General features: G+C 39.0%; 1 protein-coding gene across 4 annotated transcripts in view; it reads right to left on the bottom strand.

Annotated features, from left to right (window-relative positions):
* The window catches only part of ITSN2 (intersectin 2), a 74,034-nt gene that overhangs the window by 40,219 nt on the left and 17,986 nt on the right, over nucleotides 1-15,829 (bottom strand). For all 4 annotated transcript variants that reach the window (XM_026844098.1, XM_026844099.1, XM_026844100.1 and 1 more), the window contains exons 2-13: nucleotides 15,304-15,396; nucleotides 11,711-11,774; nucleotides 9,792-9,955; nucleotides 8,267-8,464; nucleotides 7,886-7,982; nucleotides 6,109-6,251; nucleotides 4,739-4,802; nucleotides 2,804-2,941; nucleotides 2,625-2,710; nucleotides 1,387-1,649; nucleotides 553-702; nucleotides 182-322 (exon numbers count right to left, since the gene is read on the bottom strand). In XM_026844098.1, the coding sequence (XP_026699899.1) occupies nucleotides 182-322; nucleotides 553-702; nucleotides 1,387-1,649; nucleotides 2,625-2,710; nucleotides 2,804-2,941; nucleotides 4,739-4,802; nucleotides 6,109-6,251; nucleotides 7,886-7,982; nucleotides 8,267-8,464; nucleotides 9,792-9,955; nucleotides 11,711-11,774; nucleotides 15,304-15,396 (1,601 nt within the window). The remainder of the gene's footprint in view (nucleotides 1-181; nucleotides 323-552; nucleotides 703-1,386; nucleotides 1,650-2,624; nucleotides 2,711-2,803; nucleotides 2,942-4,738; nucleotides 4,803-6,108; nucleotides 6,252-7,885; nucleotides 7,983-8,266; nucleotides 8,465-9,791; nucleotides 9,956-11,710; nucleotides 11,775-15,303; nucleotides 15,397-15,829) is intronic.

Here is a 15,829-nt window from a genome sequence, read left to right as displayed (position 1 = left end):
TAATCATTTCTTTAACACTAATAAAACCAAACCACTCTGCAATGCTGACGGCCTTGCCGATTTCCCCTCTCCACTATCCACTATAATCTATTCCTCCCTATGGGATGCATTATCAACAGCATTACAGAAACACAGAACAGGAAGCAGAGGAAAACTACAAGCTAACCAAAAAGTTACATACCTGAAGCTGTTGTTGCAGTTGCTTGACTTCCATTATTCCTTGGTCATACTTCTTATCTAAAGCCTCCAGCTCAGTTTTTCGAATTTGCTTTTTGCTTCGAATATCTTGCAATCTGCCTGAGATTTGCTGATGTTTGTCCGTCTAGAAAGAAAGCAAAGACAAATGATACCACATACAACAAAAATTGCTTGTCTACTAAATCTGTGTGCAGACTGGTTTACGATCAATTCTTTAAAACAACGCAGAAGATGTGCTTTAGATTCCTCATCCAAAACAGAGTGAAACTCCTAGTGGGCCATTAATGCAGATTCCAAGATTTGTATACTTTAAAATATTGTATTTCAAGATGTGTAGTGAACTTTCTGTCTCACCAGGGCTTCTAATTCAAGATTAAGGCTCTTCTTTTTAGAGGTCAACTTGACAATTTCTTCTTGTTCCCTGTTACGTTGATTAAGAAGTTCTTGGCGACGAATTCTCTCCCATTCCAATCGTCGCTGGCGCTCAAGTTCTTGCTTTGCTGCCTGCAGAAAAGTTACATGACCTTAAATTACAATGGAGACATATAACTCAAAGACCATGATTTAATATAATGTACTCTATTTCTAACAGCAACACATTTTCTTTTGTAAAAAGTACTCATATACTTCAGCATCAAAGAATGGAGGAAGTGATCCTATAAGATTCTTCATGCCATGCTCTTAACTCTGGATGAAGAAAAGCTACATAATTCAGAGAAAAAGTACGTTTAGCTTGGAATATTGCCCATAAATGAGCACATTGACAGATATTACTCATAAACACCTTCTGCATATTTCCTAGAACTACATAAAATATGCAAGACTCATGCATGTGCTGAAACATCAAGTAGAAGCAAATTTGTCTCAAGCTCAACTGTCAAAATATTATCAATTATGAATTCAGTACAGTCTTGTTTGACATAGAGATTTTTGCGTAAATTCAAAAAATCTGTCCAAGAAAATCTCTTCTGACCTATGAAGTATCTGAAAATCTTCAGCCTATACCAACACTTGATTAATTTATAACAGACACAATGTTTTCAGACAGAAATTACAATCTCTCTGCCAATGGCCATGCGAGGAGACAGAATCAAAGCCAGCACTCAAATCCTGAATGCTCTGTCAAGTGGATACTGTATGCATGTACATGTTACTTAAAACATTAAAAAATAATTTCAAGAAAACAACCTCCCGCCTTTCTATTTCTTTTCTCCTTTCTTCTTCCCTTTGTCTTTCCAACTCTCGTTGTCTCTCCAGCTGCCTTTCTATTTCAAGTTGTTTCTTCCGTTCCTGCTCCTGACGTTCCCTCTCTCTTCGTTCTTGTTCTTCTCTTTCTTTCTGAGCCTTACGTTCAGCCTCTCTCTGCTGCTGCTCCAACAGCACCTGACGGCGTTTTTCCAGCTCCATATTTCCCCTCTCATAGTTGGCTTTCCTTTTGTCTTCAAATGTCACTAAAATAAGGAAAGGTGGTTATTTCTGTCCTGTGCAAAACACTGCTCTCAAACAAGTACCTCAGTTATGCCACTAAAGATACTTTCTTTTTGGCAAGCTTGGGTTGTTGGGTCATGGATGATATAAGCATCTTGCATTTGCTGAAGTATTATTTTTCTTTTCAAAAATACCTTTATATTTTCCTAAGTCTATTCCAACTGAAAAAAAAAAAAAAGCTGTAGTTTAAAACCATCCACAAAAATTACTTTAATTTTATAGGAAACATAAAATAAGAGTTTTTATAAGCTAGGAGACTATCTTCTGTTAAAAAGTTTTTCTACCACACAAGAAACATTAACACAGAGAAAGAGTTTAATTTTGAAGGGTGTTCCCTGTGAGAGCTCCTGAAGTTAAAAACAGCAGAAAACAAACCAGGAAAAAACTCAATTACTGAATTATAGAATAAAAAGAGACACGAAAGAATGGTTTGGGCTCCCAGCAACCACCCTTCCAAGAGGCAAGTCATGTCTTGCAGCATGCATATAAGAGACCTTTGCTGGTAGCATCAGGGAGTCAATAGTAGAATCTATGTTATGTGCAAATTGCAGCTAGTTTGCAGAGAATAAAGCTACCCTGGAAACCCTTGCTTTCAAAATGTCCAGAACAAAGTAATGCCAGGAACTTTCAACTGAAAAAGAATTTACAATGGCATGGCAGTATTTGGCCATGAAGAATTTCTTTTCCGAAATACATTATTAATCAGCACACTTTTCCTTTCCTAGAACTAAAAATAGCTCCTATTTCTGCCTTCTCAATTCTATTAGATGTAATAGGCTGACCACATCCACTCAACAACCTTCCTAGCATCCAAGTTAAAAGGAATCTAGCTCCTGAAATGAAGCTCCCGAGAGATTTGATGAAGTCTTCCACTTTCTAAAGGTTTCACTGCCCTTCAAACACAGAGCTACACATTAAGAATGTGAACCCTATTTTACCTGGCTGTTTTTTCTGTGGCTCCTCCTCTTGCACAGGCTGATAAGATGGTAGAGTTCCATTTATATTTTCAGTATATTTTCCACTCCTGGAGAGAAAAAGCAACTATACCATTGTTAGGGAAATAACACATTAATTTTCTTTGAAAATAGGTTATGTTTCACTGCTCTCAGTGATATACCTGAAAGAAGGTGGTACCAGTTCAAGAGGCAGAGTTAGTGGCAGAGGTTGTCCGGCTTTGGCCATATCAGTTAGGTGCATGGCTAACACAAACTCATCAGCTTTCAGCTGTCCATCTCCATCAATATCAGCTAAAGACCTGCACAGTGTTAACAGCAATAAGAATTAAAACCAAACATCACAATCACTCACAAATGAAACAATTCACTGCAAAAATATTTTTTAAAATATAGAATTCCTGTGAAATGTCTGGTAAAAATAATTACTATTATTAACATGAATAGCTGATGAAGGGAGATATTGTTTTGTTTAATAATGTACTGCTATTCAGATGTTTTCATAAAATACAGCAAAAAGGATAGGAAAAGTTATCTCTGATTTATTGCATCTCCAAGAGAAGAGCTGGGAATAGAATCCAGGACTGTTCGTAACCAGTTCAAAATGCTAGAAACCAAATTTTTCAAAGTTTTTTTTTGTTTGTTTGGTTTGATTTTTTTTTTAAACAAAAGAAAATACTGTATAAAATTACATCAAATTCTACAACAGGAACATTTTATCCCCTATGTCTCCCTGACAGTGCAGGGAAGACATGAGCTGCCCCAGAGTACCTAGGAAAAGGATCACCTACTCCCTTCTAAGGAGAAGGCAAAGCACACAATCACGTCATTGGCCTACAAAATGCTTCCTACACAACTGGGGCGGGTGAGGAGGGGTGGGTGGGAAACCAGTGGAATGTTTCCAGAGACGCAGGCAAGAAAGCAGGAACCTTTCTCAAAGAACTATCTATGTAGATACAACTACATGACTGTGTCCTTAGACTGCGCTTAAGTGAAATGCTTAATAAAATAACTGCTTGTTAAAAACCCCTACTAAAACGGAAAGAACACCAAAAAACACGATCAAGCACACACCCACCCCACAGTGAAAAACAAAAGCAGGAGATGATGAAACAAGATTTTTATTATGTTTACAGATCAGCACTATTCACACATAACAGTACCATTATTATAGTAATTACTATGAACACAGTACCCCAGTAGAAATACTGGTAATTCCTTACTTTGGGCAAACTGAAACAGGCTGTTAATCCTCTACATGGGTATACAGACCTCCTTGCATTGGCTGTTGTTATATTCAGGCTCGGCATCCAGGAGGAAAACAGCCAGTAATTTTATATAATGCTTTTTCCCCATACTCCAGAGTGGAGGACTACAACCCAACACTCTCTTTTTTTACCTTCACAGCAAGAAACCAAGCAAGTTGAACAAATATAAGGAATGTTTCAGCTTGCTGCTGCTAGAGACAATCAAATGACTGCCCAGGGATAAAGATGAAGAAGAAAGGGAACTCAAAGGGATGGAAAGCACCAAGCTACTGTGAATTCTGCTGGGCCAGTACATTTTATGTATAACATTCAAGTTATGTCTGAAGGCGTAATCCAAACTCCCATATCTAGCAGGGCAGATTATTCAAGACTTCAGACAACTGTAACCATTTCCATCACCACAGTAAAGGCAAGTCTTAACAAATATGTAAACACAGTCATCTTTACTGGAACTGCAGTAAACTCTAAAAATCTAAAGGGTTACTTCATTTTTAATATTTCTCCATATTTTAAAACTAACAAGCTTGATTTCAGAATTCTAATTTTAAAATGAACAAACCCTCGTCTCATCTAAACTAGTGCATCACTGAATTGGAAACTGAAATGAATACCTGTACTATTATATGGACTTAAACAAAGAGTGAAAATAATTAATTATATTACAAAGTGTCTTTTGAAAATGTACTAATGAAAAAACTAGTTTAAGAAGTAGCTTAGTTTCAGTTTATGATTGTAGATCTATGGTGTCCCTTCATAATTTCTTGTTAAAGACAATGTTTCCTCTATTAACACCATAAATGCACTGAATTCATAATCAGTAACTAAACTTACCAAATAGTAGCCAGCTGAGTCTGTGAAAGGTTTGATTGCAGAAGGGCATTCCTTGCTTGAAATCCTTAGTGAAAGTGCAAAAGATAAATAAAAATAAATTATTTAAACAAAGATTCACATGTAGCAAAAAAATAAGTCATGAACTAGGGCATGTTTATTTTTAATATCAATCTAATCCATTTTCATCAGTGGCTGACAGTTGGCTTTACTTCCAGGCTTAACAATTACAACCTGGACACAATGAAGATGTAAGCATTCTCGCGTACTGTTTTTCATTCAGAGCACCTAACAGAAAAACTGACATGAAAAAGGGGTATTTATGGTAATCCCCACAGATGTTACAAAAGCACAGCTGACTGTCTACACTAAAGCTTGAACTAGCTTGCTGGAAAGCTGTCAGGATTCCTTTTGATAACACAGAAATATACCTTTCTAGGCAGGTTGATGAAACCTTCAGCCCAAAATCTGCTGAAGAAGATAAAAAGCACTGATCTCCTTTCTTGAGAGAATTGTCCTCCTTTTTTGTGGGCTATGAAGCTGAGGCAGAGGCTTGATAAGTGCTTATTCAAAATGGGAAATATAATCAACTACAGACATACGTGTTGACTTTATATCATCTGTTTGGCCAGCCTTCTGCTCACTGTGTTACAGTGAGCAATCCAGTTTTATAAGAACTTTCATAAAACTCTACTCTTCTATTAACTTTGTGTGAAGTCTTTTGAAACCACCATAATGCTGTCGCACAGCACAAATGTCACCAAGAGTCAACAAGGAATTACTCCCTTAAATTCCTTTTGAAAAATTCCAATCAACAGCTGCAGTACTGCAGTGTCTTTAGAAAACTGCTTTCTTTGAAAAGATAAAGCCCAAATATCTAAGCAATTACTAAGACATATGCATAGCAGCACACGGCAGAAAAATGATATGTCCCTCATTTTACAAAGTCCTAAGAGTCTCAGACCAAACAGTGATGCTGGAGAAATGACTGCTGACTTTATGGAGCTATCTTCCTCAGCCTTATGGTTCTCAGGTTCTTCCAGTTAGATACCACCACCACCACTGTTATCTTGCCCTCAACTGCTGCTGTAGCTTTCCCAGTCTACCTGGGGAGACTGCTATCTCCTCAGACCCCTCCAGGTCTAAACACAGAGCCCAAGCCAATCAACTGATGGCTATTTCTGTTTCTTGGCTGACTAGAACCAATAGCTGAAACCCACCCTCTCCTGCATAAGGCCTGAATGTCAACAATTTCAGCTTTTATTTCATAGGGCAGTCAAATCCCAAGCTGGGATTCCATCCCTCAGCCTGCAACATTCCAGAGGCAGAAAACACTGCTGGTTCTCCCCCTCCATATCAAATGCCATACTCACCTGATAAATATCCACTCATACTTTTATCAAGACTGTTAAATTTCTGTCTGTATTTTAATCTGGAGGCCTGAGGAACTGCCCAGTCTGAGGATGCAATCTTTGGTGAATTCCCAACTAGTGAAGCACTAGAGGAAGAATTTGAACTGTAATACAATAAAAAAATAAAAATAAATAAATAAATAAAAACAAAAAAGAAAGAAAACTCTAAGTCACTTGGTTTAATAAACAGGCACTGGAACAGAAGATACGTAACATTTTCTGGCAACATGAAACAACTTCCACAAAGTTTTGCCTCTGCTAATTTGCTATAAATATTTTCATTGTTAATATGGAATTTTACTGTGAAAGTAGGGACACATATCTAAAAACTAAATCTTGAATTCAAGATATTGTTCCCTTGGTATCACATGCACTTAGGCCACATAATTAATCGGTCCACCACTGCAAAATACTGCTACAGGAAACCACAGGAAAACATCTCCACTTTCACAAGAATGTTTACAAGGGCTGTGAAGCACTGGGTGGATGTCTAGGTAACTTAAAGATGTATGCAAATGAATAACCATGAGCATAAAAAAAAAAATTACAGACAAACTCACAACCAAAACCAGCTTCCAAAGCTGCTAAAGCCATTATGTTCCACCTCTACCTATTCTTTTTATTAGTGACAATGACAGGCTGAATGGAGTTTTTCCAGTTCACTGTTTCTGCAGAATAGCACTTGATGGAGTGTTTAGTTATACCTATAAAACTTCTACCTGCAAGTCCCAGCATTTTCACAGTATCTCATCTTTGAAGAACAGACAAAACCAGGTGCATCCAGCCCACCTTGTTTAAGGTAATGCCCTACTCTGTCAAGTAAAAAACCTATCTGCAGTGTTATCAGAGGCAACAAAGTAAAGAACACCGATATAAACAAAGCCTTTCAGGCATGATGTTGGATACACTTTCTTTCCATGGAATTAGATGAAATTATGGTGAAAATGCTGTCAACAGTAACACTGATGAATAGCTACTTTGCGATGCTGGAACAGCAGCAAAAGAATGCTTTCCAGTTTAAAAAAAAAAAAAATACAGGCACACACCATGCCTACAATCATCTTATTGAACATCTGCTAACATCAGGTGTCTGTAGAAGGAGCCCAAAGTTAGACATGTGTTCATCCTAGATGCCTTGTATTAGCAGTAGAGAGGCGCAAGCATTTCTCAGTCACCTTCTGGAACTGAGCTGGGGCTGAGATGCCCTCTGGATTGTCTTTTCAGAGACTGTTCCCTGGATGACCAATTGCACAGTTACGCCTAGTCTCTCACTTTGTCTATGGCAAAGCTTTAAAATCAGTGGAATGGAGAAGCTGATTACAAAGACTCCCAATCTTCTATTATTCATAAAACAAATTTGCACATAAATATTTATAACATACTGTTCTTACATGCCTGATAATTACATGGGGTCCTCTATAATGAATGAGCACATCAATCCATAAACATTGCTTTTGTATCCACTTGGTAAGTTTTACTTCTGTTTACTAATGAGGTGCATTCCCTTCTTTTTGGCAACACTTTTTCTTATTTGAACTCCTCACTTACTTGGGATAGTTTTGTCAGATTTACTGAAAATATTGTTTATTGTGCGTATCAAAACAATCTATTTTCAGACTTCGTAAGTCATATTCAATCAACTAATTTTTAATTAATATATTTTGTAAATAGAAATGCTACATAAGTTTTGGAAGGCATAATACTCAAGTTTAAGATATAACCAACTTAACTTTCATACCTGCTAGATCCCAAATCAATTAGTGACTGTGCCTTCTGTATACTAGTACCACCAAACCCTCCTGCCATGGGACCTAAAGAACCAGTGTGAGGCAGTGCTGAAACAAACAAATGAAAAACAAAACCAAAAATGTAAAGCAACCTGGTAGAAGGTAATGCTTTGTAATAAACACTCAAGACTTTGACAGAAGGAAAGCTAATCAGTGCCTTGTTGTTTACGATTAACCAGTTAGGAACAACTTGACAAATGTAAACTCTGGAAAAAATACCGGTTTTTATTTTTTAAGTCACATGCAAGTATTAACATTCCTGTCTGAAAGTAGTAATAGAGAAAATAAGATTCACAGTTCTGAAAGTGAGTACTGGACTGTACTATACTTACTTGAAGAGAAAGGTATGGACAAAGGCTGCAAAATGCTGGATGTTCCATTTGGCAACGAGGAGGTACTGACAGAAGGCACCAGGGGAGCAGAGATAACCAAAGGAGGGATGGAAGTCATGGAGGTCAGAGACATGGGAGCTAATGGTGTGATCGTAGACATAGACGTTGGCATGGACAGATTTGGCATACTACCCATTCCTAGAGCAAAATCCAACAATTCATGATTTAATATGGCAGAGGGTCCAGCAAGAAATTGGCTCCATTATGCTAGGCAGAAACTACACAAAGAAACCTGCATCCAGAGATACAATGAGCTAAAGCAGATGCTTGTGTATAATATTTACTTTTTCTCTAAAGTTTAGACAAGACAGGTCACAGAGGAAAATATACTGAAGAACATGAATTAAAAGAACAGAAGATCCTTACAAACAATTAATTCTCAAGGTAGATTTAGCTAGCATTTCACATAAGATCTAGTTTTCTGTAATTGCAGCCATAACTAGTTCTTCAACAAGCCTTTCCATGTCTGGCCCCTGAGAGAAAATGACAATGCAACTCAAGAGTTGTGACAATCTTCGACAGGGAAAAGCTGATACTGTTTCTGAACTAAGTCTCTTCCAAGCACCAGCCTTAGAAGAATCTATATGGGCGAGAAGTCCATACTTAGGGACCATGCCTAGCAAATAGTTTTTTTAAGGCAGCTGCCTGAAGCGCATAAGGGCACTTGAATTACTGGCTGAATTTTGTGTAAGACAACAATATGCAGATGCTGTGATAGAAAGTTAATAGGAAGTAATCATATGCCAACCACAGCTACCTATACATGCATGCACTTGTATACCAACACACAAGATTTACCGATGGGCAGATATTTAAAATCATGTATGTAATTAATATATGCATACATTTAATTTCAGCATGGAATTATGCACTGATTTTGTAATCCATCTGAAGTCATGTATATTTTGTTCTACGAAAGGACAGAGTAACAGGCATGCACTGAATCCCAAAACACCATCAGAAGAGAAAAAAAAGTTAACATAATAAAATTTAATTTAATAAAAAGTTAAAAATAATTATACTCAATTGATCATATAACCAAAATAGACAATCTGACTGATACTGAAAAAAATATTTAAAAGAAGTGTTCTACCAAAACTTTGACCTTCACTAAGTTTAACTTTAAAATCCCCAAGTATAAATAGGGGAATGAGTAGGAGGGAGACAAAAAAAGACCTTCAGTACAAGATGACAGCCTACAAGTCAGATGGCAAATGTGAATGGCCTTCTTGCACCTCATGTCAAAACTCACCAGAATGTTTTTCTTTATTATTAAATGTCTTCAAAGAACGAAATTATCAAAAATGTCAAGAAAGTGACTTTGTGAATTTCCTAAATCAGAATATCCTTGGGGTTTTTTACTGATTCACTCAACTGTCATGGTTAAGATTAATGCTTGTATTTGGCTGCAATTAACTTTGTTTTTTTACTTCTGAACACTATGTAATTATATATTCATAAATACCAAAGCGAGCTGACATGAGCGGTGAAAATACTGGAGTTTGTTTCATGACAGGAGGGAGAACTGCAGGCAAGTGCTGTCCTTGCAATTTCAGCTTGATGAGTTTCATGGCTATAGAGAACTCCTGTTGATCCATTTTTCCATCCTTGTTTAGGTCTGATAGTGTCCTTAAAAATAAAATAAATTTAAATTTAACACACTCCCAAGGAAGAAATGTAAAGTTAACTCTTTCACTTAATGAGAAGCTTTTCTAACAAATTTATTTACTGCTTTTGTACAATAAACCAACAAACTTATTGCAACCATTTGGAGATTTTTTTTTACAACAGTCAAACTCTCAGCAGTTTTCAGATCTTAATTTTTCTGGTTTGCCAGTCTACAGGTACTGAAGGTCAACCTGGACTTCCAAACATAATGTTCGTCTAGCTGTATTAAGTATAATTCACTTGGTAGTCTTCTGCAGATTTCAGTTTTAAAGTTGCTGTATATTAAATGCTTAACACCTGAGAAAGTAGGAAGATACTCAGAAAAGCAGGAGTCTCCTCTCAGTGGATTGTTGCTAAGATACACCTCTACTATGTTTCTTTCTATACTACTAGCCAGACTAATTACTTTAAATTAATGTCTGGTAACATAAGGAATTAATGCAAGAATCTGAAATGGGAAGATGCAAAAATCTGCTAAAGGCACTATATACCATTATGAAAACTAAATTAATTCACAGCAGTGGTTTTTTTTTTTTAAGCCTGATATCCACACTGGCTTCGACACTTTTCCAAATAAATACAAGAAATACATGCAACAGTGCATACACTGGCAGACAAAATTTCTGGTCAGACAGAAAATATAAAATCTTATTAATACTTAAACATGTGAGGGCCAGGCACAGGAATGTAAATAAAATAGGGGAAAAACAAATCAGATTTAATATTAAGCTACATTTTCCCTTTCATTCTGTTATTAGTCAGTATCAAACCCAAAGGCCCTACATAAAAATTTCGTTAACACTCTTTCCTAGGCACTTTAAGTCTCTGAAGATGAAACTAATTTTGCATTTAGCGAGTTTCTTTAATATTCTTTCACAAGTGAGTTGTTCTTAATTATTGTGAGCCTCCACTCCATGTCTTCTAGCACATGTACATCTTGATAACAACCAAGTACCCCAAAATGGACACAGTATTCTGGTGAAGACTGAGTTGCAAAGGAGAAAATGTTGCAGGTGTAACCACCACATATATGCAGCAAAGAACGGCACTTTTTCCAGTTCCTGTATTACAGCATTGGTTGGTATCTAACAGTGTATTATAACTGACCTACTAACATTTTCTGTGTCTTTATATATTTTTCCTGTCTTCTACTTTCAATGCATTTTCCACTCCCAGTTTAGTCACATATAATTTTCCCACACTTAATGTTACTCCCTTTTTTTAGTGGTTACTGGTATTTCAAACATCATTCAATTTGGTATCTCCAGGAACTCATTAACCCATTACTTAACTCTTTTTCCATATTTATATTTAAAAAGTGTTATTTTCTACCTCGTTTTCTGTATTAGTATTTAAAATATAAAGACAAGACTTAGCAATTACCTTTGTGGCAGTCCAAAAAGCACCTTCATCTATAAAAGCCTTGAAATTTATCATCGCTTTTTGCTCCAAGCACTTACTACAGTTTAAAAAGGCTGTGTTCGATATGAACTAATTTGAATTAAGATCATAATAATGATTGTAAATATTGCTTTTTAATTGTGTTGGTACACATATGGGCTCAATCCTTCCTCTAAATTTAGAAAAATTAAAACGGATTCAGACAACATTCCTACTGACTGCTGAAAGTCTCTGAGACAACACAACATAACAAAGATAGTACTTGAATGCAATGCATCTCCTATCTTAAAAAAAAAAAAAAAGTAAATACCTTACCATATTTCAGCAAGAATTGAAGCTGGTAGACCTGATTGCAAAAAAAAGGTACGTGCTTGGTCACCTATGATAAACAAGAAAGAAAGAAAGACAAGACTTTTATACTAGAGACATAGATTTTTAGAATACCTCAGCACTCTTTTGTGAGAACAGAATTTCAAAAGGAACCAACACACTAGATGCCAAGCTTCCAAATTTTGTACCACCTAACTCCTTCCCTGGTAACAGCGATTATGAGATACCCATGTATTCTGTAATCCTGAATCTTTGCTCTGAGAAGTGATTTCCAATAGCTATAAAATTTTTAAAAGGTCACAAATCAACAGCTGCCAACCGTTTCATAGATACAAGATTTAAAGAAGCAAAAATAACTGAAAACTTCGTCCTGACCCAATTACTTTTACAGGAAAGGACGTGCATGCCATTTCTTTCCTTCTCCTTCATCCAAACTAACTTTAGCCAGTACTGCCTCTCTAGAAAAACTGGAAAAACAGTGTCTTAAATAATATTCTGTTCCATCAGAGAACATCCACTATTTCAGTCCTTCAGGAATGGAATGGGAACTGTAGTGCAATTCCATACCAAGCTCCACATCAAGTAGTACTGATCGCGCTGCTAAACAAAGTCATAATAAACCACAGACAGCAGTGGTTATGCTTACCTGTGAGTAAATTACAGATGCTTAAAGCTAAGACTTTAAGTTATTCCTTGAGCTCTTTCTTTCATTATATTAATCACAGAATAGTCTAAGTTGAAAAAGACCTTGAAAATCCAGTCCAACCATTGACCTCACACTGACTGTTTTCAACTCCACCAGATCCCTCAGCGCTGGGTCAACCCGACTCTTCAACCCCTCCAGGGATGGGGACTCCATCACCACCCTGGGCACCCCATTCCAACGCCCAACAACCCCTTCGGGAAAGAAATGCTTCCTAATAGCCAGTCTAAACCTTCTCTGGCACAACTTGAGGCCATTCCCTCTTGTCCTGTCGCTTGGTACTTGGTTAAAAAGACTCATCCCATCCCCCTTCTCTGCACCCTCCTGTCAGGGAGCTGTAGAGGGCCATGAGGTCTCCCCTCAGCCCCCTCTTCTCCAGACTAAACCCCCCCAGTTCCCTCAGCCGCTCCCCAGCAGACCTGTGCTCCAGACCCTGCACCAGCTCCGTTGCCCTTCTCTGGACACGCTCGAGTCATTCAATGGCCTTTTTGGAGTGAGGGGCCAAAAAACTGAACCCACTCACTGAGGGGCGGCCTCACCAGTGCCCAGTACAGGGGTCAGATCCCTTCCCTGTCCCTGCTGGCCACGCCAGTGCTGACACAAGCCAGGATGCCATTGGCCTTCTTGGCCCCCTGGGCACACTGCTGGCTCCTGTTCAGCCGGCTGTCAATCACCCCCCAGGTCCCTCTCTGACTGGCAGCTCTCCAGCCACTCCTCCCCAAGCCTGTAGTGCTGCTGGGGGTTGTTGTGGCCCAAGGGCAGCCCCCGGCATTTGCCCTCAGTGAAACTCCCCCAGTTGGGCTCAGCCCATGGCTCCAGCCTGGCCAGGTCTCTCTTCAGAGCCTCCCTGCCCTCGAGCAGATCAACACTCCCACCCAACTGGGCATCATCAGCAAACTGACTGAGGGTGCCCTCGATCCCCTCGTCTAGATCAGTAAAGATGTTAAACATGAGTGGCCCCAAAACCGATCCTTGGGGGACACCACTCATGACCAGCCACCAACTGGATTTAACTCCATTCACCTCAACTCTCTGGGCCTTACTATCCAGTCAGTTTTTTACCCAGCAAAGCGTGGCCCATCCAAGCCATGAGCAGCCAGTTTTGCCAGGAGAATGCTGAAGAAATGGTGTCAAAGGCCCTACTAAAGTCAAGGTAGACAACATCCACAGCCTTTCCCTCATCCAGTAAGCAAGTCGTCCTGTCATAGAAGGAGATCAGGTTTGTCAGGCAGGACCTGCCTTTCATAAACCCATGCTGACGGCCTGATCCTCTGGTTGTCCTGCATGTGTTGTGTGATGGTATTCAGGATAAGCTGCTCCATCAGCTTCCCAGGAACTGAAGTCAAGCTGACAGGCCTGTAATTTCCTGGATCATCCTTCTAACCCTACTTATAGATGGGTGTCACACTGGTCAACTTCTAATCAGTTGGGACCTCCCCGGTCAGCCAGGACTGCTGGTAAATGATGGAAAGCAGCTTGGTGATCCCCCCAGACAGCTCCTTCAGCACCCTCGGGTGTATCCCATCCAGTCCCATAGACTGGTGTGTGTCTATGTGATGCAGTAGGTCACTGACTCTCTCCTCCTGGAATGTCGGGGGTTGAGGCTGGATTCCCTCAGTACAACTAGTTCTGCTATTAAAGACTGAGACAAAGAAGGCATTAAGCACCTCAACTTTTTCCTCATCACTTGTTACCATGTTTCCTCCTGCATCTAGCAGGGGATGGAGGCTCTCTCTGGTCTTCTTTTGCTGCTCACATTCTTATAGAAATATTTCTTGTTGTCCTTGATTACTGAAGCCAGATTAATTTGGCTGGGCTTCAGGCCTCCTGATTTCTGTATTCATACAAAGCTTTTAATTTCAAGCACTTGCCAAATAAATAATGAAATCTGCAGACGTATGTGCAGGTAAGAGCCCAGATATGGCCTAAAGGTAGTCCCTGCGACTGCATACTTTTCAGCTGGTGGTAAACACCAGCATCCCCAGCATCTCAGAGCTGTTTGGCCAACGCAAGAGTTACATATTACTTAACCAGAAGATGTGCATGTTCCACACAGACAACTTCCCACTCCTTCCTCAGTCTTTTCTTGACCAAAATGAGGAAAAGCATGGTCAGTGGAGTCACCAGATAGGGCATTAGCATATAGTTATCAGGGCTGGTCTTTACTGCCCACCTGCACACAAAGAATGGGGCATTCTTAAATTAACTCCTCTTTGCTAGGGAAATTGAGCCTTTTCTTGATGTCACAAGCAGATTCTTAAATTTGACAACTGCAGATTCTGAGGTGTGCAGCAATATGACCCAATTGTTTCAAAGGAGAAGCAGCTGAATGCAACTGGAACTGACAGCAGGCCATTGCAAAATGTCATTAGCCTATCTAGAACTTGCTGAAGGCCCAAGGGTTAATGAATTTCAAGCAGTCATTAATGAGGACAAGCTGACAGTATTTCACTCCCTGCCTCCTCCCCCAAAACAAAGATGTCTAACAGAACAGTATTTTCTAACACTATTCAGACAGAGGAGAGCCACTTCTGGTGTCTCTGGCGTCACTTGTCACAATAGCTACTGTAAGTTCTCCTTGGCAGCCTCCCATCTTAACACAGATTTTGCCTGATACTCTTTGGTTTTCGAAACTAGACAGAGTAACAGTACGTAACCACTAGCTGCAGAAGTGACAGGGTTAATAAAAGTGTTCCTGTGCCAGACTTTAGCCCAAAGCTTGTAGAAGTTTTGTAATAACCTGTAGCTGTTTGGCCTAGAATGGTTATTAGTCACACAACAAAGGGCTAGAAATAGGATGTAGTTTTCAAATTGTTTTACAAAGATACTTATGTGTACACAGAAGTTAATGTATAATACAGAATCTCAGACCAACCTGTAATGTAGCCTCCTGTGGGTTTAAGGCTATCAAACTGCTTGTCATGCTTGGCTCGCTCTTCAGAGGTGATGGCCCATATGTTTGGACCTCCTAAAGGAAAAAAAAAAAAACAAACCACAAAACATATAACAAAACCAAACAACTAAAGAGATTGAAGACTTAAAGCATGTTACTTGCAAAATAAAAGCTCGGCTTCTCAAGAGACAAAGTTAGATCTAGACACACCCAGCTCCTACCAGTTTGGCAAGGGTGTTATGAAACGCAAACCTGCTTCCCAGATGTGCAAGCACTAGCTGAGACAATTCCTCCGCTAGATTGCTTTACACTCGGCTTTCAATCTAGCTCTGTCATCCTTCAAAGCTGGTGCAAAGCAGTTTCCTGTTGCTGCTGATTGTGTGCAGCCCATGCAGGATGCACGTTGCTCACCATAGCCTGTGTGAACCAAATACTCCTCTGATTCACCCATAAACAAATGGTGTTCAGTGTCACTTATAGGTTCTCATACAGAGCATTAACACTCTAC

Source organism: Athene cunicularia (assembly GCF_003259725.1).
Source record: "Athene cunicularia isolate RWA chromosome 3 unlocalized genomic scaffold, athCun1 chr3_part1, whole genome shotgun sequence".
NCBI classification, from domain to species: domain Eukaryota; kingdom Metazoa; phylum Chordata; class Aves; order Strigiformes; family Strigidae; genus Athene; species Athene cunicularia.
This window is presented reverse-complemented; position numbering and strand designations above follow the sequence as displayed.